General features: G+C 36.4%; 1 protein-coding gene across 1 annotated transcript in view; it reads left to right on the top strand.

Annotated features, from left to right (window-relative positions):
• Positions 1–23,789, top strand: part of EXD1 (exonuclease 3'-5' domain containing 1) — a 41,519-nt gene extending 17,730 nt beyond the window's left edge. The window contains exons 6-12 of the mRNA XM_037018758.2: positions 8,639–8,697; positions 11,460–11,546; positions 14,756–14,860; positions 14,942–15,022; positions 16,851–16,994; positions 17,671–17,862; positions 22,329–23,789. Coding sequence (XP_036874653.2) covers positions 8,639–8,697; positions 11,460–11,546; positions 14,756–14,860; positions 14,942–15,022; positions 16,851–16,994; positions 17,671–17,862; positions 22,329–22,883 — 1,223 coding nt within the window. The 3' untranslated portion in view covers positions 22,884–23,789. The remainder of the gene's footprint in view (positions 1–8,638; positions 8,698–11,459; positions 11,547–14,755; positions 14,861–14,941; positions 15,023–16,850; positions 16,995–17,670; positions 17,863–22,328) is intronic.
• The last annotated feature ends 4,098 nt before the right edge of the window (positions 23,790–27,887 follow it).

Raw genomic sequence — 27,887 nt, 5'->3', positions numbered from 1 at the left:
GCTGCTTACAAGAAACTCACCTTAAACCCAAAGATAAGCATAGACTAAAAGTCAAGGGATGGAAAAACATATTTCAGGCAAACAACAGTGAGAAGAAAGCAGGGGTTGCAGTACTAATATCAGACAAAATAGACTTCAAAACAAAGAAAGTAACAAGAGATAAAGAAGGCCACTACATAATGATAAAGGGCTTAGTCCAACAAGAGGATATAACCATTCTAAATATATATGCACCCAATACAGGAGCACCAGCATATGTGAAGCAAATACTAACAGAACTAAAGAGGGAAATAGACTGCAATGCATTCATTGTAGGAGACTTCAACACACCACTCACCCCAAAGGATAGATCCACCGGGCAGAAAATAAGTAAAGACACACAGGCACTGAACAACACACTAGAACAGATGGACCTAATAGACATCTATAGAACTTTACATCCAAAAGCAACAGGATATACATTCTTCTCAAGTGCACATGGAACATTCTCTAGAATAGACCACATACTAGCTCACAAAAAGAGCCTCAGTAAATTCCACAATATTGAAATTCTACCAACCAATTTTTCAGACCACAAAGGTATGAAAGTAGAAATAAATTCTACAAAGAAAACAAAAAGGCTCACAAACACATGGAGGCTTAACAACATGCTACTAAATAATCAATGGATCAATGAACAAATCAAAATAGAGATCAAGGAATATATAGAAACAAATGACAACAACAACACTAAGCCCCAACTTCTGTGGGATGCAGCGAAAGCAGTCTTAAGAGGAAAGTATATAGCAATCCAGGCACACTTGAAGAAGGAAGAACAATCCCAAATGAATAGTCTAACATCACAATTATTAAAACTGGAAAAAGAAGAACAAATGAGGCCTAAAGTCAGCAGAAGGAGGGACATAATAAAGATCAGAGAAGAAATAAACAAAATTGAGAAGAATAAAACAATAGCAAAAATCAACGAAACCAAGAGCTGGTTCTTTGAGAAAATAAACAAAATAGATAAGCCTCTAGCCCAACTTATTAAGAGAAAAAGAGAGTCAACACAAATCAACATAATCAGAAATGAGAATGGAAAAATCACGACAGACTCCACAGAAATACAAAGAATTATTAAAGACTACTATGAAAACCTATATGCCAACAAGCTGGAAAACCTAGAAGAAATGGACAACTTCCTAGAAAAATACAACCTCCCAAGACTGACCAAGGAAGAAACACAAAAGTTAAACAAACCAATTACAAGCAAAGAAATTGAAACAGTAATCAAAAAACTACCCAAGAACAAAACCCCGGGGCCGGACGGATTTACCTCGGAATTTTATCAGACACACAGAGAAGACATAATACCCATTCTCCTTAAAGTGTTCCACAAAATAGAAGAAGAGGGAATACTCCCAAACTCATTCTATGAAGCCAACATCACCCTAATACCAAAACCAGGCAAAGACCCCACCAAAAAAGAAAATTACAGACCAATATCCCTGATGAACGTAGATGCAAAAATACTCAATAAAATATTAGCAAACAGAATTCAACAGTATATCAAAAGGATCATACACCATGACCAAGTGGGGTTCATCCCAGGGATGCAAGGATGGTACAACATTCGAAAATCCATCAACATCATCCACCACATCAACAAAAAGAAAGACAAAAACTACATGATCATCTCCATAGATGCTGAAAAAGCATTTGACAAAATTCAACATCCATTCATGATAAAAACTCTCAGCAAAATGGGAATAGAGGGCAAGTACCTCAACATAATAAAGGCCATATATGATAAACCCACAGCCAGCATTATACTGAACAGCGAGAAGCTGAAAGCATTTCCACTGAGATCGGGAACCAGACAGGGATGCCCACTCTCCCCACTGTTATTTAACATAGTACTGGAGGTCCTAGCCACGGCAATCAGACAAAACAAAGAAATACAAGGAATCCAGATTGGTAAAGAAGAAGTTAAACTGTCACTATTTGCAGATGATATGATACTGTACATAAAAAACCCTAAAGACTCCACTCCAAAACTACTAGAACTGATATCGGAATACAGCAAAGTTGCAGGATACAAAATCAACACACAGAAATCTGTAGCTTTCCTATACACTAACAACGAATCAATAGAAAGAGAAATCAGGAAAACAATTCCATTCACCATTGCATCAAAAAGAATAAAATACCTAGGAATAAACCTAACCAAGGAAGTGAAAGACTTATACTCTGAAAACTACAAGTCACTCTTAAGAGAAATTAAAGGGGACACTAATAAATGGAAACTCATCCCATGCTCATGGCTAGGAAGAATTAATATCGTCAAAATGGCCATCCTGCCAAAAGCAATATACAAATTTGATGCAATCCCTCTCAAATTACCAGCAACATTCTTCAATGAATTGGAACAAATAATTCAAAAATTCATATGGAAACACCAAAGACCCCGAATAGCCAAAGCAATCCTGAAAAAGAAGAATAAAGTAGGGGGGATCTCACTCCCCAACTTCAAGCTCTACTACAAAGCCATAGTAATCAAGACAATTTGGTACTGGCACAAGAACAGAGCCACAGACCAGTGGAACAGATTAGAGACCCCAGAAATTAACCCAAACATATATGGTCAATTAATATTTGATAAAGGAGCCATGGACATACAATGGCAAAATGACAGTCTCTTCAACAGATGGTGCTGGCAAAACTGGACAGCTACATGTAGGAGAATGAAACTGGACCATTGTCTAACCCCATATACAAAGGTAAACTCAAAATGGATCAAAGACCTGAATGTAAGTCACGAAACCATTAAACTCTTGGAAAAAAACATAGGCAAAAACCTCTTAGACATAAACATGAGTGATCTCTTCTTGAACATATCTCCCCGGGCAAGGAAAACAACAGCAAAAATGAGCAAGTGGGACTACATTAAGCTGAAAAGCTTCTGTACAGCGAAAGACACCATCAATAGAACAAAAAGGAACCCTACAGTATGGGAGAATATATTTGAAAATGACAGATCTGATAAAGGCTTGACGTCCAGAATATATAAAGAGCCCACACGCCTCAACAAACAAAAAACAAATAACCCAATTAAAAAATGGGCAGAGGAACTGAACAGACAGTTCTCCAAAAAAGAAATACAGATGGCCAAGAGACACATGAAAAGATGCTCCACATCGCTAATTATCAGAGAAATGCAAATTAAAACTACAATGAGGTATCACCTCACACCAGTAAGGATAGCTGCCATCCAAAAGACAAACAACAACAAATGTTGGCGAGGCTGTGGAGAAAGGGGAACCCTCCTACACTGCTGGTGGGAATGTAAATTAGTTCAACCATTGTGGAAAGCAGTATGGAGGTGCATCAAAATGCTCAAAACAGACCTACCATTTGACCCAGGAATTCCACTCCTAGGAATTTACCCTAAGAACGCAGCAATCAAGTTTGAGAAAGACAGATGCACTCCTATGTTTATCGCAGCACTATTTACAATAGCCAAGAATTGGAAGCAACCTAAATGTCCATCTGTAGATGAATGGATAAAGAAGATGTGGTACATATACACAATGGAATACTACTCAGCCATAAGAAGTGGAAAAATCCAACCATTTGCAGCAACATGGATGGAGCTGGAGAGTATTATGCTCAGTGAAATAAGCCAAGCGGAGAAAGAGAAATACCAAATGATTTCACTCATCTGAGGAGTATAGGAACAAAGGAAAAACTGAAGGAACAAAACAGCAGCAGAATTACAGAACCCAAAAATGGACTAACAGGTACCAAAGGGAAAGGAACTGGGGAGGATGGGTGGGCAGGGAGGGATAAGGGGGGGGAAGAAGAAGGGGGGTATTAAGATTAGCATGCATGGGGGGGACGGAGAAAGGGGAGGGTGGGCTGCACAACACAGAGAGGACAAGTAGTGACTCTACAACATTTTGCTAAGCTGATGGACAGTAACCGTAATGTGGTTGTTAGGGGGGACCTGATATAGGGGAGAGCATAGTAAACATAGTATTCTTCAGGTAAGTGTAGATTAAAAATTTAAAAAAAAAAAAAAAAGAAAGAAAGAAAGAAAAGGGGGATTACTCCTTAACAGGATAAAACTATTGGTAAATCAAAGATCAACGCATGCTTTAAATATCCTTAATGTTGATCACTTAAAGGGTGTCAGATGATCAGCTATGGAGGTACTCTTTTCTGATAATATTCCTTTCTCTTAATTAAAAAAAAAAAAAAAAAGCAGTTACTGTGTGCTGACCTCCAATGAGTTCTGCACAGTGGTATAGAGGGCATGTCAAAGTGTGGGCAAAGGGTCTGTTTGTTTCTACGCAGAAGATCAAGGCCTAGCTTGGATACCCAGAAAATGAACTAAGATACGATATGAGGAGGAGCTTCCGGCATCAGCACTCTCTGGAGGACTCGTGCCGGGGGATGATCATCAAAAAGCCTCCACAGGGATCCGGACGATGCTGCGGTTGTGGCTGCATCCAGCCCACCATCTCCTGGACTTGCCATGAGAAGGAGGAGGGAGATGTCTAGGCTGGCATGTGCATACAGTGAGACAACGAATTTGACCGGATCTGTCTGTTGGAACTCAACCAGGAGTTGGGAGGGGTGCAAGTTGTAGCACCCCAAAATCTCATGACTATAGACTATCTATGGTTAAAAGAACATATGGGATGTGAACAGATCCCAGAAATGGGCTGCTTTAATTTGTCTGATGGTTCAAGTACAGTTGGAAAATATCCATCATATCATAGATAAATTTTCACAAATGCCTAGGGTGCCTAAATGGTTTTCTTGGCTTCACTGGAGATGGCTGGTAATTATAGATTTGCTTTGTTTATGTCACCGTATTCCTATTATGTCAATATGTGTGTGCAAATTAGTTAGTAGTTTAAAACCTATACATACTTAAGGTACTATACAAGAAGATATGTCAAAGAAATAATCAATCCTCCCAAGTTTCCTTCATATGCTACATCTATAGCTTTTCTTCTTCCTTCCTAATTACAAACTTTAAATAGAATTCGTGCCTCATATCGAATTTACCGAGTATCATAATTCCTCCAGGTGGTAAAGATACCTCGAGACAAGTGCTGGGCATAGAAGCCACAGGGCATAAATCTGCAAAGAAGTAAAAAGCTAACCTTTGCAAACAATATGGCTTCTCTCTCACTTACCAACTTTACATTTCCCTGTATGGCCCCGGAAGATGACTGGTTAGCCAGAGACGGGTAAGATTCCTCAAGGGAGGAACAACCTAAGACAGGCACAGTCGCAGGGGGGCCATCAGGTGAGAATTTGGGGATCAACAGAGGTGAGGCTCAGAACCTCACCCCCCCTGTTTTGAGAGAAATCTTCTGCATCCGTGGATGTTTTGCTGCCCTTGTCTAGCCTGGATTAATACTTAGTCCATAGGCACACACCTGATCATCTGATCATCTACATTTGCCTTCTTACAGCACTAAACTATGTTTTCTACCTTTATCTTGCATCTACCTACCACTTCAGCATTTTATTAAAAATAAAAATAATAATAATAATAGGAGAAATGTGGGATCAACATATAAATCAAGTACAAAAATCAAATGAATATTCATATTTGACCTGATGGTTTATAGGTCATATTGCATGATCAAAACCGAAAGTTTCTGTGATGACTGCCCTTGTACTGTTCACCATGTAAGAATTTATTCACTCTGTAAGAATTCGTTCACCATGTAAGAACTTGTTCGTTATGCTTCAGAAGATTGGAGACTGACGAGAATTAGGCTTGAGATGGATTAATGATTGTACATTGAGCATTGACCCCCCTATACTGAATTTTATTGTTGTTAACAACCATTTGATCAATAAATATGAGAGATGCCCTCTCAAAAAAAAAAAAAAAATCTCTTAAATGTAAGTATAAGCAGTTTTTTTCTGGACACATCTCCTCAGGCAAGGGAAACAAAATAAAAAATGAACAAATGGGACTACATCAAACTAAAAAGCTTCTGTACAGCAAAGGACACCATCAGCAGGAAAAAAAAGCAACCTACAGTATGGGAGAATATGTTCCTAAATGATTTATCTGATAAGGGGTTAACATCCAAAATATATGAAGAACTCACGGGACTCAATACTAAAAAAACCAAATAACCCAATTAAAAGTGGGCAGAAGACCTGAACAGACATTTCTTCAAAGAAGAAAACCAGATAGCCAACAGGTACATGAAAAGACATTGCTAATAATTGGGGAAATGCAAATCAAAAACACAATGAGATATCACCTCATACCAATTAGAATGGCCACTGTCCAAAACACAAGAAATAACAAGTGGTGGAGAGGATGTGGAGAAATGAGAACCCTCCTACACTGTTGGTGGAAATATAATATGGTATAACTGCTATGGAAAGAAGTATGGAGGTTCCTCAAAAAACTAGAAACAGATATGCCATTCGACCTAGCAATTCCAGTTCTAGGAATTTAGCTGAAGAAAACAAAGTTCCTGATTCAAAAAGATATGTGCCCCTGTGTTTATTGCCATGTTATTTGCAATAGGCAAGAAATGGAAGCAACCATATGGATGTGTCCATCAATAGATGAATGGATAAAGAAGATGTGGTACATGTACACAATGGAATATTATTCAGCCATAAAAAAGAAATCCTGCCATTTGCAACAACATGGATGGAGCTAGAGGATATTATGCTCAGTGCAATAAGCCAAGTGGAGAAAAACAAATACCATATGATTTCACTTATTTGTGGAATATAAAAACAAAGCAAAACAGAAGGAACAAAACAGCAATAGACCCATAGACACTGAGAAGTGACTAGTGGTTACCATGGAGGAGGGGTTGGGATGGATGGGTGGGAAGGGTAAGGAGGATAGAGGGGCACAAAAATCCCGATCATAATACAAGCTGGTCATGGGGATAGTTGTACAGCATGGAGAATATAGCCAATGATTCTGTAACATCTACCTATGTTGACAGATAGCAACCGCACTAGTAGGGGGCAGTGTGGATTTAATAATGTGGGTAACCATTGAACCATTGTGTTGTATATTCAAAACCAATATAAGATTGTATATCAACAATACTTCAATAAAAATTTTTAGAAAATCAGTTGTCCACTTATGTGTATGTTTATTTCCAGACACTGTATTCTGTTACATTGATCTGTTTTTTCTATCTTTACACCAATAGTAGACTGTTTACTGTTAAATTAGTATAGATCTTGAAATCAGGTTGTATAGTTTCTTTTCCAACTTTGTTATTTTCTAAAGTTGTTTTGACTGTTTTTATGTTCTTTGCATTTCCCTATGAATTTTAGAATCAGCTTATCTGTATCTGCCAAAAAAAAAAGTCACTGGAATTTTTACTGGGATTGCATTGAATCCATAGGTCAGTTTGGGGAACATTGGCATTTCAATGATCCTGAGTATTCCAATCTAGTAACCCAGTATCCCTCCATTTACTTTTATCTTTAATTTCACCAGTGTTTTATAGTTCTCAATGTATTTTGTCTAACACATCTTTTGCCATATTTATCCTTAAGTATTTCATGTTTTTTACTATTATAAATAGTATTTTTTTAAACTTCCATTTCCTATTAGAGAGTTTTAAGCAGAAGAGTTACATGATCTGACTTCTGTTTTAACAAAGTCACTCCAATGCTGTGTATATCCTGAAAGGTGAGCAAGGCTAAAAGCATGAATGAAGCTACTGAAGTAATTTTCATATGAGTGGGTATGGTGTCTTGGACCCTAATGGTAGCAGTGTGGTTGGTAAGAAGTGGTGGAATTCAGGATGTATGCTGAGGTGGAACCACAAGTTGTACTAACATTAGATGTAGGTATTAGAAAAAGAGAGGATACAAGGATGATTTTAGGGACTTGGGCCTGAGCAGCCTGAAGTATGGTTACTATTAAACTGAGATGAGAAAGAGCGTGGATGGAAAAGGTTTTGGGGAGATGATTAGGAGTTTTTGGTCAAATTAGGTTTGAATATAAGCTTAGAGTTGTTAAGGAGAAAGGTCTGAGATGGAGATGTAAATAAATTCAAGAGTTAGCTTATAGATAATAATTAAAGCCTTGAGGCTAGATGAGATCACAAGAGAGGAGCATGGATAGAAAAAAGAAAGAGGTACATGGCCTGTGTTCTATGCCACTCCAAAGTTTTAGAGGTTGGGAGATGAACAGAAACTATGTGTTATGGTATACCTCTTATGTTTTAAATTACATCATTAAAAAAAAACATTTCAGGATTCAGAGAATTCCAAAAGTATGGGCAGTGGCCCATTACCAGGTTGATTTATTTTAAGTTGTCATTTTTGATTATGAACATGAATGTCTTGAAATATTCAAAAGCATAAACCCATGATGAGGGAAACATTACTGGATTCTCATAGAAAATGAGTAAATAGTCCAATTCATAAGACTATCATTGAAAGGGTTTATTCTCAATTCACAAACAGGAGGCTCATAGTGTTTGCTGTATAATTGGCTGGCACAGTTGATAATGAAGTAACATTAGCCATTTAAGATGCAAAAGAGTAGAAGTTTATGAATATGGCTAAAATTAGTGGGAGGGCTATGCTATTGCCAAGGAAGATAAATATATCTAATTCCATCATTCTCCTGTAGAGGAAGAGGAAGTGACATACATAGTCATCGATCAGTTCCAGCAGAAGTTCGGTGCTGCAGTAAGTGTTGCCCTCAATCATTCCCAGTATTGTCTGCATATGTCTGTGTCTCACAGATTTCTCCTATTATAACATCATTTATATTTTCCCTAATAATTCAGCAAAATATTTGCGTGTCTACTATATCTCAAGCATTGTTCTGAGGTCTGGAGTAAAACAATAATCAAGACAAAGGTCCACCCGTCAAGGATCTTACATTTTAATGCAAGAAAATAAATAATTGTATATCAGCTGGTGATACATAATATGAAGGAAAAAAATAAGTGTGTTATGGTAGATAGAGTGACCAGGAGTTCCTATTTTATCTGTCCCAGGTGGACAGAGAAAATCTTGGTAAAGAGGTGACATTGGAAAAAGAGACCTGAAAGAAGTAAAGGTGCTAGCCATGTGGGTGTCGAGGTAAAAAACTTAAAGAAGGCATAATTAGCATGTTCAAAGGCCCTGAGGCTGAAGCACACTTGACTTGTGTAGAGGAACAGCAGGGAGGTCAGTGTGGTGGACCATAATGAAGAAGGATAATAAGAAATGGACGGGGGCAGGAGGCATATCAAGTAGAGATAACATTGTAAAGATTTCAAGTTTGAACATTATTGAGCTGGAAAGCCATTGTCAGTTTTAGAGGAGAGTTGGGAATTTTTAAACTTACATTTTAAAAACACCATTCTAGATACTCTATTTAGGCAACTTCTCTATAATCATGTATTAATTTTGAGATGTGGCAGAAACTGATTTTTCAGCCTAATATACACTTCACAGGTGGATTTCAGGGGAGTCATTAAACTTTCTGTTTAGATGTAAGCTTATGCTTATGTGGGCATGGATACATTTTTTAAGGGAAAGTTAGCTTCAACTGATTCTTTTTTTTTAACAACTTGATTGAGACATAATTCATGTGCCATAAAATTTACCAATTTAAAATGTATAGTTCACTGGCTTTAGCATATTCAGAGTTGTATACCCATTGCCACAATAAATTTCAGAATATTTTCAATACCCCCAAAAGATACCTCATTCTCCTTAGCTGTCGCTCCTAATTCCTCCCCAGAACCTCCAGCCCCTGGCAACCACTAAGTTATTTCTTGCCTCTATGGATTTGCCTGTTTATGGCATTTCATGTATATAGGATTATATAATATCTGGTCATTTATGACTGGCTTCTTTTGCTTAGCATAACATTTTCAAGGTTCATCTACCTTATAGAATGAATCAGTAGTTCACTTATTTTTTATGGCCAGCTAATATTCCTTTGCATGGATATACCACTTTCATTTATCTTTTCACCATTTGATGGACATCTGAGTTGCTTCTACTTTTTGGCTATTATGAATAATACTGCTATGTACATTCATGTACAATGTTTGTGTGGACATATGTTTTCATTTCTTTTGGATAGATTCCTAGGAGTGGAATCGCCAGGTCATATAGTAACTCTGTTTAACAATTTGAGGATCAGCCAGACTGTTTTACTAATTTGAGGGTTAGCCATGCTGTTTTATTAGCTGCTGCACCATTTTACATTCCTGCCAGCAGAATATGAGGGTTCCAGTTTCTTCACATGCTTACCAACACTTGTTATATATCATTTTGGTCATGGCCCTCCTGCTGGTATGAAGTAATAAATCATTGTGCTTTTGATTTTCATTTCTCTGAGGGCTAGTAATGTTGAGCATCTTTTCATGTGCTTATTGACCATTTGTATATCTTCTTCAAAGAAATGTCTATTCCTTTGCCCATTTTTAAATTGAGTTATAATAATTCTTTATATAGCAATAGATTCTTTAAAGGGTTTAGTGACCACAACAAAAACATGAGATAAGAACTTTGCTCTGAAAATTTGAAGTAGTTGAAAATTCATATCAATAGGGAAATACAGCTTTTTCCCCCCAGTTTTGCAGCCTTCTTGTTCATTGAGGATGGAACTGAAATTCAGTGCCCTTTTTTCATCCTTGAAGAAAAATACTCAGAATGTAGAATACTCAAACTCAGCAGCATCAGTATTTAAAGTGGAGCCAAGAAAGCAGGCTGAATCCCCAACCAATGTCTTCTTATGCTTTGAATCAGGACCTACCACCACCTACTGAGAATACTTTATGCTCTCAAAAGGAAAATGTTGTGCTAGTGTAAATTACCATGCGCTTCTATTCTTGAGTAGAAGGGGGAGGATCTTGTATCATGTAGATATTTTAATGGATTATTGATCTTAGAATTGTATGTTTTGAAACAGGATAAGATTTTAGATAACCAAAGGACAAGGGATACTACTACTTCAGTTTTGAATAATTTAATGAATCCAAGACTTTAAAGGACCTGTGCGTCTTTGTCTTTCATTCTCTACAGTAGATACTGTGAGTCTCAGCTACTCTGAGTTCCTTCAGGTTCAGTAAATTACCCTGTATTAGGTTGCCATCATTTGCACGAGGAATCTGGTCACAAAGACTCGAAGTCTTTCACTAAAGTATCAGTGGTAACAAAAGGTATCTGAGTTTTCAACTCTTATTAGCATTTGAGATACGAATGATTTAATTTGCAGTTGTGGGATAATTTTGAGAAAAGTAAAAAAAAAGGATAGAAGTGTTCAGTGTGATGTGTGTTTGTATGTGTGTGTGTGTAAAGCAGACTTGTGTTTTGAATTGGTCAAATTTTACAAGTTTAAAATATATAATGCACTTTGTTTATTGCTAGCCATTTTACTTGTGCCATTCATGATGTCATATCTGTAACATTTACTCCTTGGAGATTATTTTCTTCCTTTTTCTCACCAGATGCACCACATCAAGAAGCAGAGTGTCCTGAGTGTGGCAGCAGAAGGTGCTAATGTGTGTCGACATGGAAAACTATGTTGGTTTCAGGTAAAAGACTTTTTTAAGCTTTCTATATTGAAATAATTGTAGATTCGCTGTTAAATTTGTTGTAATTGTTTTCTTTATGTCACCCCAGTGTCACTGTCCTATAACTTATTTGGAATTTATTTACTCCTCTACTACTCAGTTTATTCTTTTCTAAAGGAAAGAACTCTGTCTCTTAATAGATTCACTTTTATAATCATCATTGCCAACTCACAGGCTCTGCTTGAGGTCTTCCTTAGTGTGTTCTCTTACCTCAGATATACCAAGAGTTTCTTATCTTTCCTTCTGGCTAGTAGCTTTCCACAGCAGGTTTCTGCCACATCATTTTTATTTTCCTGGACCTGAGAGAATTCAGATATGGGGCCTCATCATAACAAAAGAAATTTCTAGTGAGCCTTAAATAGCTAAGGATGAGTAGCCACTTTTGAATCAAACTCAGCAGCATCAATATTTAAAGGGGAGCCAAGAAAGCAGGCTGAATCCCCAACCAATGTCTTCTATCCTTTGAATCAGGACCTGCCTCCTTCACCTACTGAGAATATTTTTATTAGGATTGGCAATCTGCCCTCTTGAACTGCTCTTTCTGGAATGTTCACCTTCTTGAAGGGAAAGGAATGGAGGTATCAAGCCTGGTTATGCTCAAGGATTAGGTCACCTTTCTCTTGTTCCATGAACTTTCTAGGTTAACCTTAGCTTTTAAATGACTAGGTTTGAGTTAGAAGCACAAATGCAAATTACTTAAACCTCCACAAGCAACAAGAGCAAAAATAAACAAATGGGACTACATCAAAGTAAAAAGCTTCTGCAAAGCAAAAGAAAGGGTCAACAAAATGAAAAGGCAACTTATGGAATACAAACCACATATATGATCAGGAGTTAATATCCAAAGTATATAAGGAACTCATAACTCAATAGCCAAAAAAAAAAGGTAATCCAATTTAAAAATGAATGGATATTTTTCCAAAGACATAAAAAATTTTTAAAACTGTTCAACATCCCTAATCATGAGGAAATGCAAATCAAAACCACAATGAGATACCACCTCACATCTGTCAGGATGGCTGTTACAAAAAAGGTAAGAGAGAACAAGTGCTGGCGAGAATCTGGAGGAAAGGGAACCCTTGTAAACTGTTGGTGGAAATGTAAGTTGTTGCAGCTATTGTGGAAAGCAGTATGGAGGTTCCTCAGAAGGTTAAAAATAGAACTACCACATGACCCATCAATTCCACTTCCAGGTATATGTCCCAAGGAAATGAAAACAAGGTCTCAAAGAGATACCTGTATTCCCATGCTCATGTTTCAGTATTATTTCTAATGCAGCAGTGTTGCAGCATTATTGACAGCAACCAAGGCATGGAAGCAACCTAAGTGTCCGTGGATGGATGAATGGATAAAGAAAAGATGGTATGTGTATATAACGGAACATTACTTAGCCACAAAAAAGAAGGAAATCCTGCCGTTTGTGATAACATGGATGAAACCTGCATGGCGTTATGCTGAGTGAAATTAGTCAGAGAAAGACAAATATTATGTACTCTCACTTATTTGTGGAATTTTGAAAAACTGAACTCATAGAAAGAATAGATTGGTGGTTGCCAGGGTAGGGAAAATGAGTGAGGGGGGTCAAAAGGCACAACTTTCAGTTGTAAGATAAATAGTTCTTGAAGTCTAATGTTCAACATGATGATTATAGATAACGTATACTTGAATGTTGCTAAGAGAATAAAGCTTAAAAGTTCTCATCATATACACACACAAAAAAGGTAACTATGAGGTGATAGATGTGTTAACTACCCTTTATAATAATTTCATACTGTATACATAAATCATACATTGTACACCTTAAACTTACACATTGTTACATATGTTAATTACATCCCAATAAAGTGGGGGAACCAATCTGCTCAGGCCTACTTCTAGGAATGTATTCTAAGTAGTTGAAAATATGAAGAAAAAATTACATGAGAACCTGTTCATCTTGGCATCATTTATGATGGTAAAAACTAGAAACCACTTAATTAGTTAACAATAGGAGACATTATAGTACATTTGATCTTATGCAGCTGCCAAAAGTTAATGATGAATGCAGTACAGAAAAATGAAAGTTTATGACTGGAAAAAGCAGGATATAGATTTGAATGTATATTTTTAGAGTCATAATTTTTTTGCACATGAAAAATGGAGGGGAGAGTTGTGTGGCATATAGTGTCACTGACAAAATGTACAACAGCCATCCATATGCCTTACTCTGTTCTAGCTGATGCACGGTGAGTGCAACATATTCTCTTCTTTCACAGAGTTTGCAGTCTAGCGGAGACAGAATTTAATCTTGCAGAGATAGAGGTTATTTTCCAAACTTTTATCATATGTCTTATCAATTTTTATACTTAAGGAGGGACTATTTTATTTGTGAAATTCTAGCCAATGACACAGAAGATCTGAGAATGAATATCATGCTGAGTGAAATTAATCAGTCAGAGAAAGACAAATACTATATACTATCACTTATTTGTGGAATTTTGAAAAACTGAACTCATAGCCAATTACAGCTATGTCAACAGTTAGCTCTTGAAATGACAAAAGTGGCCTCAGACTGTCATGTGGCTGCTCTCCACACCCGTTTGGATCTTTTTTTGACTTCATTGTCAAAGTAGATTATCCAGCTGCACTCGCTTTTGTGACTTTTATGGTTAGAAACAAATGAGAATTCTCATAATTGTATAAAATTCATCTACAAAGCAGTGCTCCATATCCTCCAATTTGTGCCAGTGAATTTGTTGTCCGTTTTAAACTGCTGATGGGAAGGATCTTCCTGTGTGAATAATTTTATATAACGCTTAACACAATCATGCATGTTATAGAACTCAGAGAAATAGGATTTCATGTTATTAACAATAACAGGCTGCTTATTCTGTAAGTAAGCCTGGAATGCCTGGAATGTCACAGGTGAGACATAAAACATTAAATTTGGGACTCTAAAAAGCAAATGGCTTAATTCAACTTATCTGTTTCCTTTTGGAAACCACAGTGATACTTTTTTCTTTGTTTTTTTTACTTTAGATCAATTTCAGTCTGTTTTCCCTGAGGATCATTGAGTGCCTATTGTTAACTTTCAAAGTGAAGATGTTAAATATTTTATCAGGTGTCTTTTTTGATCTTCCTATCCCCTTCCCTAGCTCTTTTTCATCCTGTAATTTGTTTGTGTGGTATAGGTGGCCACAAATAGCCGAGTTTACTTATTTGACATTTTCCTTCTGGGAAGTCGTGCATTCAACAATGGACTTCAGATGATATTAGAAGACAAGAGAATTTTGAAGGTGAGTATGTAAGCTGATTCTCTGCTAGTAAGATTAGCAGCCAGGGTCTAATTACTCTGTCTTTATCTTCTGATTCCTTAGGTTATCCATGACTGTCGTTGGCTTTCTGATTGTCTATCTCATCAGTATGGAATTTTTCTGAATAATGTCTTTGACACACAGGTACATGCAGGGAAACACTGGATTCAATCTTGTAGAAAATAGGCCTCATCTGATGAGTTAAAGTCTTTCTGTCCATGTCTCACTCCTGCCCATTTCTCATGTAAGATGTTTATATAATATGTGAGAACATCTGGTGAACTGTAAAAGAATTGTAGAAAAGTTACTTTAAAGTATTTAGGATTTCCCTCCCCCCAACCCCCAATTTTTCTCTGGTATTTGTCAGATAAGAAGCAAGCTCCATACTCTATAGAATTTAGACACTAAGACAATTTGGGGGTCATTCAGAAGTCTGACATGGGATATGTAGAATGAAGTGAACAATCACATCTCTGCCTTTACCACATATGCATCAGTTAAGTCTAGTTGGCTAGTTGTCATTTTAGGAATGCAGATTGTCCTAGATATGCCCAAATATTCTGGCCTCAAATAGCCTGAAGATAGGTGACTTTTCTCTGATCTAAAGGACCCTAGAGAAATAAGAAATTCCTAGACTATAGTTTTTAATGCTGATCTGGGTTAGAGCAGTAAAACTAGTAGTTTTCATTATTTCTCTAGGTTCTTTTGGTCTTCTAGGTTTATGCCAATGAAAGGGAGAGCCTGAATATATAAGCCTTTGGAGAGGAATTAAAATAATGAGTTAGCCAATTATTTTTGAACAGGAATTCCTAAAAGTTTAATTGTATGTTATTATATGTGGTTCAAATGTGCTCCTTACGTATCTGCCATAATGAAATTTATGCCACTTCTCTTGTTTACATGTTCCTTTAGGCCCTCTTTCATGATCTTTCACTATGTGGAGATTGCTCCTGTGCTTGCTCTAAAATGTAAGAGAATTGCTCATTGTTTCCTTGAGGCCATCAGGCTTCCTGATTAGACCCCATATATATTGTCTAATAAGGACATTGGCATATCTTTCCATATCTTTTCAGATTTCCATAGTTCAAGAAGCAGGAATTCAGAATTTTTCAGTCTGTTTCCTTTAGCACAGTATATTAGTTTCCTATTGTTGTTAACAAATCATCACAAATTTAGTGGCTCAAAATAATATAAGTGTACTGTCTTACAGTTCTGGAAGTCAAAAGCCTGAAACCATTTTCACTGGGTTCAAGTCCTGGTGCCATCAGGCTGGCTTCTTCTGGAGGCTGTGAGGGGAGAGTCTGCTGCCCTGCCTCGGGGCCTTCCCCTGGGCTCTCTGGAGCACGGCCCCCATCATCTTCAGAGTGCCTCATTCTCATCTCCGCCTCCTCCACCGTAGCACCTTCTCCCTCTGTCTCCCTTATAAGAACACGTGTGATTACACTTGGGGCCCACTCAGATAATTCAAGATAATCTCTGTCTCAAGATCGTTAACTTAATCAGAGGTGCAGAGTCCATTTAACCATAGAAAATAATATTCACAGGTTTCAGGGATTAGGAGTGGATGTTTTTGGGGGCCATTATTTAGCCTACCACACACAGAGAAACATTTATTCCAATACTTAATTTTATTAGTTTTTCTGTATCAAAACTTTACCACAGTTGCTAATACATAAAAAATAATAATTCTTGAATTTTATCTTGTCCTATTCCCCAAAGGCACCAAAGAATAGTAAATAACCATAAGGCAAGTAAATAAAAGAAGTGGAAAATAAAGTAGACAAGGACACATTAAAGTATGGTGATCCTTTTTCTTTCTTTTTTCTGTTTTTTATTATCTTTAATAGTATTGTCTATCATGTGGGTCCTTGGGGAAAATGGTATTTAAAGACATTTCTCTAAATACATATTCTGCTATTTCTGCATGAGGTTGTGTATCGACTGGTGTGTTTGTCTTTTTCTAATGTCACAGGTAGCAGATGTCCTTCAATTTTCCATAGAAACAGGTGGCTTTCTTCCAAATTGCATCAGTACTTTACAGGAGAGCTTAATCAGACATCTTAAAGTAGCCCCCAAATATCTCTTCTTTCTGGAGGAGAGACAAAAACTGATTCAGGTGAGTATTAAAGGATGTCCCATATGATATTAATTTTTTCAAGGGTCTTGTGAGTGTGATTGTCAGCATATTATGTGAAACAATGATAGTTGCCATGTAAGCATATGAGCATTGTCAAAATCTTAGTTGTTCTAAATGGGAACAGTTTGCTTGTGGTCTCAAGTGAGTAAAAACCAGAGTCCAGATTTGTTGACTAGCAATTAAAAAGTACTTTGAAATAAATTTTCAAGTTGGAACAAGGGAGAATTTTGTTGGGAATTTGGATTAAAGCAAAGGAAAACAAAAAGCATCCCAATTATTTCTCCTAAAGTAAGGTAGAATTCCATTAGCTCCTGATAGCTTTACATGCATACTTGGCTCTTGACCATATTGGCTATGATTCTGGCATATAATCAAGTTTGCTGATTTGAGTTTTGAATGAGAAGTCTTGTATCTCTTCTCCCCCTCCTCCCATCCCCCAGTCTTCTTCCCCTCACATACACTCACACACTGTATACACATATAAAGTGTGTCTATGTGTGCGTATTCTCAGAAGGCTAGCCATAGTGTGAAAGCAGAAGGTAACAAGTGAAGAAAATGACAGTAACAGTGTTTGAAGTTAAGCAACACTAGATAAACAGTTATTGTCTTCAAAGTTCTGCTTACTATTCAGAGAAAATTATTTTGGTGTCTCCAGGAAAATCCAGAAGTGTGGTTCACACGACCTCTTTCACCCTCTTTACTGAAGATTTTGGCTTTGGAAGCCACCTACCTGCTACCCCTTCGCTTAGTGCTGCTGGATGAGATGATGTCTGACCTAACCACCCTGGTGGATGGGTACCTAAACACCTACCGAGAAGGGTCTGCAGACCGGCTGGGAGGCGTGGAGGTAGGTGTAGCTGTCTATGTCTTCAGGACGTCTGCTTCTGCGTTATTCCTTATTGAGGGCACAGGGATGCTGTGATACCCACTCTTGAGAGCTGCAGCAAATTTCATGAAGCGGACTTGGTAATAACTGTTCTTGAAGGGGCTATAGCTTGAGCTTAATCCATCTCCTTGGGTACTTTTTCACAATATTTATTAGGTTATGTCTCCAATAATATTTTTGTGAAAGAATGGGAACATTTAAGATTTCATCAGCTATTTTTATGGAGCCAGCACAATATAAGAAAACTATAGACCAGGAGTTGGTAAACTATTGCCCTAAGGGCAAACCTGGCCCAAGCCTGTTTTTGTACAGCACACAACTAAGAATGTTTTTACTGTTTTAAGGGACTGTACAAAAAAAAAACGTTGGCAACAAGATCCATTTAGGGCTCACAAAACCTAAAATATTTACTCTTTGGCCCCACTGCTACAAACAGTTGTCAGGATTACTGATGCAAAATCCTAAATAAAATAATAGCATTTCATTTTTGGTATGAACCCCTTCAAATGTATTGTCCTTTTAAAGAGTGACTGGATTCTAGTTGCAAGTATGGTCCAATGTTAGGAAATTCTCTATTTTACTAGAGCCAAGAAAGTCTTATGATTTCTCATAAATACTGAAAAAATTTTATAACTTTTTTATATTTTGTTCTCACTGTTTAATGCTGAAGAAATTCAATAATATTTTATGTACATTACTGATAAAAGTTGGGATAGATGACTTTAACATGATAAAACATGTATCTTAAGTGAGAAGACTACATGTTTGAGAACACTAAAAGCATTCTTTTTAATATCAAGAGAAATACAAAATTGTGACTATCACCAATACTTCAGAATTTTTTTTAAAGCCATTAGCCAATGAAATTAGTAAAAAAAAGATAAACTATAAGAATTGAACAGGAGGAATCACAGTTATGACTTGCCTGTGATACAACTGAAAACTGAAGGGAATGAACTGGAAAAGACTACCACTAATAAAAAGGCAATATAGTAGAGTAGGCACAAATAAAACAAAGCAACATAAAATTAATAGCTTTCCTATCTACATATACACAACCAGAAAATATAATGGGAGAAAACATCCATTCATCACTGTAAAATAGATTACCTAGAACTGTAACAAAAAATGTGAAAATATAAAGGTGAAGAAAATGTTAAAATGTTGTTACTGATGGCGTAAAAGTGGACTTGAATAAAGACACTATTTTTAGCTATCAATTATTCCCAAATTAACTTTTTATTTTCTATTTTTTTTATTTTGGTATCATTAATCTACAATTACATGAGCAACATTATGGTTCCTAGACTCCCCCCATCATCAAGTCCCCACCACATACCCCATTACAGTCACTATCCATCAGTGTAGTAAGATGCTGTAGAATCACTACTTGTCGTCTCTGTGTTGTACAGCCCTCCCCATGCCCCCCACCCCCTACATTATGTCTGCTAATCGTAGTGCCCCTTTTCGCCCCTTGTCCCTCCCTTCCCACCCATTCTCACCAGTCCCTTTCCCTTTGGTAACTGTTAGTCCATTCTTGGGTTCTGTGATTCTGCTGCTGTTTTGTTCCTTCAGTTTTTTTTCTTTGTTCTTATACTCCACATATGAGTGAAATCATTTGATACTTGTCTTTTTCTGCCTGGCTTATTGAGCATAATACCCTCTAGCTCCATTCATGTTGTTGAAAATGGTAGGAGTTGTTTTCTTCTTATGGCTGAATAATGTTCCATTGTGTATATGTACCATATCTTCTTTACCCAATCATCTACTGATGGACACTTAGGTTGCTTCCATTTCTTGGCTATTGTAGATAGTGCTGCCATAAACATAGGGATGCATATGTCTTTTTCAAACTGGGCTCCTGCATTCTTAGGGTAAATTCCTAGGAGTGGAATTCCTGGGTCAAATGGTAAGTCTATTTTGAGTCTTTTGAGGAACCTCCATACTGCTTTCCACAATGGTTGAACTAATTTACATTCCCACCAGCAGTGTAGGAGGGTTCCCCTTTCTCCACATCCTCACCAACATTTGTTGTTCCTAGTCTTTTTGATGCTGGCCATCCTAACTGGTGTGAGGCGATATCTCATTGTGGTTTTAATTTGCATTTCTCTGATGATTAGTGATGTGGAGCATCTTCTTATGTATTTGTTGGCCATCTGAATTTCTTCTTTGGAGAAGTGTCTGTTCAGATCCTCTGCCCATTTTTTAATTGGATCACCCAAATCAACTTTGAATTTAACTCTATTCCAAGAAAAATATTAACACCAGCATTATTTTGGCAAACTGTGATTATAGTGTTTGTAGAGACAAATAAATAAATCAGAATGGTCCTGTCACATATTAAAACATATTATAAGTCTACACTAAATAAAACAGTTTGTGACTGGTACATATGTAGGCAGATCAACAGAACAAAGTAGAGAACCCAGACTTAGATGCAAATGTCTACCTGCCAGAATGGTTGAATTTCCAATCAATGAGAAAAAGATAGTTCCTCAGTAAATGGCCTGAGGCAATTGACTTACCACTGTGGGGGAGAATTAGAGTTGGATTGCAATCTTTTTCACATTCCTATTTCTTTTGTTACACTAAAATAAACTCCAAGGATCAAGTATTTGTGTAAAAAATGGAATTATAAAATTATTGAAAAAAATGTGAAATTTAAATAAAATTATGTCAGAGTAGAGAATGCTTTTATTTTCTCCCGACTTTATTCAGGAATACTTGACAAAATTAATTGTATGTATTTAAAGCATACATGATGACGGATATACACATTGTGGAATGAGTTCCAAGATCAAGATAATTAGCACATGCATCACCTCACATAGTTAACTTTGTTTTGTATGTGTGGTGAGAATATTTAAGATCTAATCTCAGCCACTTTCAAGTATACAATACTGAATTACTAAATATAATAACCATGCTGAATATTAGATCCTTAGAATTTATTCTTATAAACTGAAACTTTGTACCCTTTTTTTGTCCTAATCTCCCTGTTCTTTCCCTCCCTCAGCAACTGCCATTCTATTCTCTGTTTCTATGAAATTGGCTTTTTTTTTTCAAGATTCTACTTATAAATGATACCATAGAGTATTTGTCTTTCTCTGGCTTTTTTCATTTAGCATAATGCCTTCCAGCGTCATCCATGTTGTCACAAATGGCAGGACGTCCTTCTTTTTTATGGCTGAACAATATTCCATTGTATGTATATACATCACATCTTTGTCCATCTGTTGATGGACACAGGTTGTTTCTATAACTTGGCCATTGTCAGTAATGCTGGAGTAAATGGGAGTGCAAATATCTCTTTGAGTTAATGATTTCATTTCCTTCAGAGATACAGTAGAATGTGGGATTGCTGTAACATATGGTAGTGCAATTTCTAATTTTTTGATGAACCTCCATACTGTTTTCCATAGTGGATGCACCATTTTACATTCTCACTGACGGTGTTTAAGAGTTCCCTTTTATCGTCATTCTCATCTACACTTGTTATCTCTTTTTAATGATAGTCATTCTAACAGTTGTGACGTAATATCTCATTGTGGTTTTGATTTGCAGTTACCTGATGATGAGTGACGTTGAGCACCTTTTCATGGACCTTTGGCCATCTTTAAATCTGGAAAAATATCTATTCAGGTCCTTTGCTCATTGTTTAATTGGATTATTTAACTCAATGCTATTGAGTTGTATGAAAAAATGCTTTTCTATTAAGTACTAAGAACTCATAAGATTAATAACTTTGAGTTTAAAAATTTTGTATGGCAAAAATACTATAACAAATGGTAGGATTTGTGTTCTTCACATCTTAATATATTCTTTATTGTAGCATTTATATAATGACAATATACTGGAAACAATCCAAATATCCATCAATAAGGTCTTGATTAAAAATTTGTGGTTTAGTGATGAAGCCCTTAAAGATAACATTTTTAGTGTAAAAAATGAAGATGTAGAAGAAAATATAATAGTATGTTGCCATTTGTAGAAAATAATTTTACAAAGAGTTAAGAAAGACTCAAAAGCTGGAGGAAAATATTGAGAAATGAAATCCAATGAAAAAAACATTTAGTAAGGATATATATACATATACATATACACATATGATCAGGGCAACAAAGAAAATCCTTTTTAGAGGATGCACCTTCCATGGCAACTGGGGTCAGAATAGAAAAGACACTTACTTATCATTGCATAATCTTTATACATTCTCACCACACACACACTTAACACACAAACACAACTGGATCCAAAATAATTAACCCAAAAAATAGCACTACAACTGTTGAAGACACTAGAGGGTGCAATGAGAGCACATTTGAATAGATGCTTGCTTGCCAAATACGGTTTAGTAGAAATGATTTTAAGAACCATGTTCAGATGTTTAGTTATGGTAGACTTGTGTTTATTATTTTTTTTCTTAGCCTACATGTATGGAACTTCCAGAGGAACTGCTTCAACTCAAGGACTTCCAGAAGCAGCGCAGAGAGAGAGCTGCAAAAGAATATAGGGTGAATGAACAGGGACTCCTAATAAGGACAGTGCTCTATCCAAAGAAATCAATGACAGAGGCTGCTGGGAAAGAGGGAAAAGTTAGAGGTTCCTTATTTTGTAGACCTTCCAGGCTGGATAAAGCTCCACATTTTACATCTCATGAGAATGTAAATTTGCTCAAAGAAGGATCTAAGAGTGAGCAAACTACAGCAGGATCTCAACATGTACCTCCCATAGAGGAAGAAACCAGTGAAGGTTCTAGTACTAATAAGATTTGCTCTGAGTCAGAGGGGCCAGCGGACCAGGGAACACCTCAAAAAGAACAGCTTAAGATACTTAAACAGGAGTTTCAAACAAGCTTGTCTTTGAAAGAGGAGATAGAACAGTTATTGGTGTTAGGAAACCAGGAAGATCTAAAATGCACAAAAGGAGATGTTTCAGTGTCTCCTTCCCTTCCTCAGGAAAACCAAGTGTCTCCAAAGTGACACCTTTCATCCTTTCAGAAAAGCTGTGCTTCCCATACTTCCTCCCTTTCCAGCCTTGGAGAAGACCCACTCCTGGATCAATCCTTCTCCAATTCTGCCTTAGCGATCTTTAATTCACTCTTGAGGCTGTAAAGATGGAGCCCATTTCCCCTGCCCTCAGGGCCTTCCTCCGTGCTTGAGTTGCTCACGTTGTGAATTTAGTTCTGCCTCAGTCACGGGCTTTGGGGAAAACTGTGTCCTCTTGCTTAACTCCTACATTCCTGGAATTTGATTAGGATGGGAATGAATGTTAAATAATGGAAGAAGTAAGTTTTCTGATTATGTCACTGTGCAGAAATGTTCCCAGTGGCCAGAGTGAATTATTTCTTATAATTTGGGTTTAGAGGATTTAAAGAGGGGAGAAATCTTGGGCTTAGTATCTGGAAGAATCTATACTTTTAAAATTTTGTTGTGTTTTTTGGTTTGAAGGAGGTTGTTAAAACTCTTAGCCGTAAGTTTAAAAACATTACAACTTTACCAGTATTTTTTCCCTTTTCAAAATATTAATTTTAATTTGTCAATTATACCTCAGTAAAACTGAAAATAATATTAACTTTATTTTTGAATTTTGAAAGTTTTGCCTGTCACAAACTAGTTAATGTTACTACAAGAATTGATATCCCAGTTTTAATTTCTTTTCATCCCATTTACTTTTAGAAGATTTTGTCCAATTTCCTCTTAAGGCAGGAGCTTCTTTTGAATATGTCTATTATGTAAACTTGAAGTTTGATTCCACTCCATTTGCTTGGAGTTGGAATACTTAGGGTGAAAGGAAGGCATCTTGTACTGAGCCTTTTTTGTATTAAATACTTGCCAGTTGCTCATATTCTTTTGTGTACAATAATCAATAAACCCGTTTGGTCATTAGCTTATCTCTCACTTTTCTTCACTGGGTCCCGGCAGAAATATGTTGGAATATGTCTGGATGTCTAGATCTGGATTCAAGAAATCTGTAATTTACAGATGTGATGCTATATGGGACTCTTAATGCACTTAGGGGAAACATAAAGACAGTCTATAATTAAGAACATCCTTGTCTACACTTGCCATTTCTAAGTGTCACTGAAGGAAGAGCTGTTCCCTTCCAGACTCCAGAGCCCAGATCAAATCTCAGTTTAGGATGAAGACAGGCCCAAGAGCAGTCAGCTCAGCCTTATAGTTGGTATGTCTTACTCTGTCCTTTGTTTAGAAGGTCTCCTGGGTTCCTGTTGGGTACCGAATGCATCTTCATAGAGAGCCCAGAATGTGGTTGCTTATGTTCACTCTGAGAAAAGCATGAATTCCTATATGTAACTCTGGGTGTGGGGTGTGTGGGGGAATATGTTCCCAGCCTGGGGCAAATTACCTTTGAAACCTAAATCAGTCAAAGGAAGAAATCAAGTGGGAAAAACCTGTTTATTTCTTGCAAGCAGTCATCCACTTCTGCTCACTGGTGTCTATCGCGACCGGGCTGCAAAAAGGGGACCCCACCCAACATCTCCAGTCCAGATGTGTCCTTGCTACCACCCCATGTAATCACCTGTTTGATACAGAGATGGACTACTTCTCTCTACCCCTTGTAAACACCTATAGATATGGAGATGCACTAAAGCCAGGGGAGAGATTCTGGAAATGGTACAATTTTACCTACACTATAAAATCCCTAGAATTGATTTAGCTTCTTGTGGAACCATTCACTTACTACACAAAACACATACATCCAGGTTGCAAAAAAATATAACATTCTTCATATTTAAAAAAACATGTTCTTTCATTATGTTTGCTTTGTGACCATACTTAAGAACAATGGGACTGTTGGACCTTTGCTACACTGCTTGATATGGTACACATACTAGCCATATGTAGCTATTAAAATTGAAAAATAAATCAATTAAAGTGGAATAAAATTAAAAATCCAGTTCCTCAGTTGCACTTGCCTTATTTCGTATGTGCTCAGTGTCTACTGTATTGAACACCACAAATATAGAACATTTCCATCATTTCAGAAAGTTCTATTTGGCAGTGTCATTTGAGAAGTACTTTACCAGAACTAAAAGAACTTTTGGGGTTTCATCACAGTATTTTCTCAGTGAAACCCTCATAAACCTTGAACTGCATTTTTCTCCACATCCTCATTCTAGCCTACAGTACTTATCTGAATTCCATGTGTATGGCCGGACCCTACCATGAAGGTCTGTCCTTTGCCAGACAGACTGTAAAAAATCCCTGGCTTATTCAAACCCTGTTGCTAGTGCTCTGTGCCGTTATTCAGATTTCTTGTCTAAATTTTGCCCAGAATTTTTGGAATCCTGGCTTCCTGGCCCAACCCATTGCTGATTCTTTACTTTGTATTTTGCTAGTTGAGAGTTCATAAACCATAATGCCTGCTTTCCCAAGCTCTGGGGGTCTTGCTTCAGTCTACACTAATTTCCTGTGTCTGTCCTACTTAGGTCTGACCTTTCTGTCATGACCTATAATTAGAGATTCTTTCAAGTGATCGGATCCTTTTAGTTTGGGAATTAGGAAACAGAGTTAAATGACTAACCTGAACAAAAATACAACATTGGAAACAGGACCAGTGTTACTTGTTTTTTTGGTCCATTCGATGTTTTTTCAAATAGAGGGTGAAAAAGATCACTGCAGCATCTTTGCCTCCAGTTTGACTGTGGGCTTGAGAAGTCATAACACAATAGAATTTCAATGCTCTATAGGCCTCTCATTGTTTGGACACAAGGCAAGTCCCAACAGTAAGTGGAAGTGAGGCCTGGGGCAAATTAGAGGGTCTGGGGTTGGTTAGCCAGTTATACTTATGAAAAAGTATGAAACCCAGTATACTTATCATAAATAAATACCTTACAGAAAATTTACAAAATAAATTTAAAAACCTCTTAAATATTATCCCACATTATACAACCCTTCCTATCATTTTGGCATTTTTAAGTTTTCTCTCTCTCATTTTTCCTCTCTTTACACACATAAAGCATAGTCACAACCATATCATAAACATACTTATTGTACTTGTTATATCATGTATTTACCTAACAGCCAACACTTTTAATAGATGTTTCCTTTTAAAAATTGATATGCTATTAAATAGAATTTGGGAAATACATAAAAACTTTACTCTTGTTTCTTTAACAGAAAAAGCAGGAAACATTTTTGTTAATTCTAGTGCTTATGCATAGGTTTTTCCTCTAAATAGTTGTAATCATACATATATGTATATATCCTGCTTTATGTTTCCTATACTGTGATACAACATTTGCAAAGATTTTTAATGACTGTATAATAGAATTTCTGAGAGGGTATAGTAGTTTATTTAACTGTATTTTGGTATATTTAGGTTGTTTCCAATTTCTTATTTTGTGCTTTTTCAAAGCTTTCTCCATGTTTTGAATCATTTCTACAATTTTTTTTACAGCTCTGGCTATGTTACTTTCCAAAAATGTAGTCAATTATATTCCCACCACCAATTTTTGACATAATAATATACCATTGAGAGCATTGGATTTTTTTCTAGAGAGGCATGGCATACTTCTGATTTTCAAAATTCTAACTTCTTCATCCATAAATCTAAAGATTTCCTGTCATTTTTTATAGCTTACCTGTATTAGATACTATGAATATTAATGGAACATAAATATTGAGAATATTTGAATCCTGGTAATGTTCTTGGTATCTAAGTAAGATCAATATTATTAAGATATTTAATCGTGGAAACCCTAACATAAAATCAAAGTTATATACTCATAAAAGTTCTCTTTGAAATGTCTTCAGAACTCTCATTAAGGATATCATGGAAGATGACGTTTTATTGTTACATGAAACAAGAATCTTAGCTAAGTTGCTAGGTTCACCCTAAGACAAAGTTTTATACATTCTATTCCACATATTGTGGGATTTGAGCCAATGACTCTACAATTTAATAGACCTCTTCAAACAGGAAGAGCTGTCACATTGTAATCAGGGCATAATCACCAACCAGATCTTAAAATAACATTAAATGCTCCCAAAAATTGTCTAGACTATGCATCAATTTAGTCAGTCATGAACAGCAATTCTTAAACAATGGAGTAAAACAGAAAAATATCATAGTGCACTATGCATAGTAAGGGAAAGTATTCTGTGAAACTTTTTTTCTCAGTTGTATGCCTGATGTATGTATGCTTTACTCTTGGTTGCAGTAAAAAAGTTTAAGATAAGCATAGAGGAAATTTATATCTGAAAGTATTTATACAATAAAACAAGAATGACCTAAAACCAGTGATCTTAACTTCCACCTTAAGCTAGAAAAACTAGAGTAAATTAAACTTCAGGTCAGTAGAAGGATGAAATGAAAAATGATAAGAGTAGAAATCAATAAAATTTGAAGTGGACAGAGGAAATAAATAAAACCAAAACCTGATTTTTGAAAAAATCAATAAAATTGATAAACCTTTAACCACACTGACCAAGAAAAACCCCCCACAAATTACCAATACCAAGAATGAAAGAGAGATTAGCATTACAGATCCTATATATATGAAAAGGATAACAAGGGACTACTATGAACAATTCTGTGCCCACAAATTGAACAACTTGGTTGAAATGGGTAAACTCTTGGAAACACAAATTACCAAAGTTGATTTAAAAAGAAACAGAAAACTTGAATAGCCCCAAATCAATTAAAACATATTCACAATTTAAAACCTTACCTAAAGCAAATTTTGTACCCAGACAGTTTTATTGGTGAATTTCTAAAGAAGCAATATTACCAATCCTTCCAGGAAATAAAAAAGAGGGGTTCACTTCCCAGCTCATTTTATGAGGCCAACATTACCCTGATACCAAAACCAGGTAAATTGCAAGAAAAGAGAATTATAGACCAATATCCCTCATGAACATAAATGCAAAAATCCTTAAGAATATTAGGAAATAGAATCTAAAAATTACATAAAAGTGTAATACATCATGACCAAGTGGAGTTTATTCCAGTATGATCAACTC

Source organism: Manis javanica, chromosome 8 (genome assembly GCF_040802235.1).
Source record: "Manis javanica isolate MJ-LG chromosome 8, MJ_LKY, whole genome shotgun sequence".
Classification (NCBI taxonomy): Eukaryota; Metazoa; Chordata; class Mammalia; order Pholidota; family Manidae; genus Manis; species Manis javanica.
This window is presented reverse-complemented; position numbering and strand designations above follow the sequence as displayed.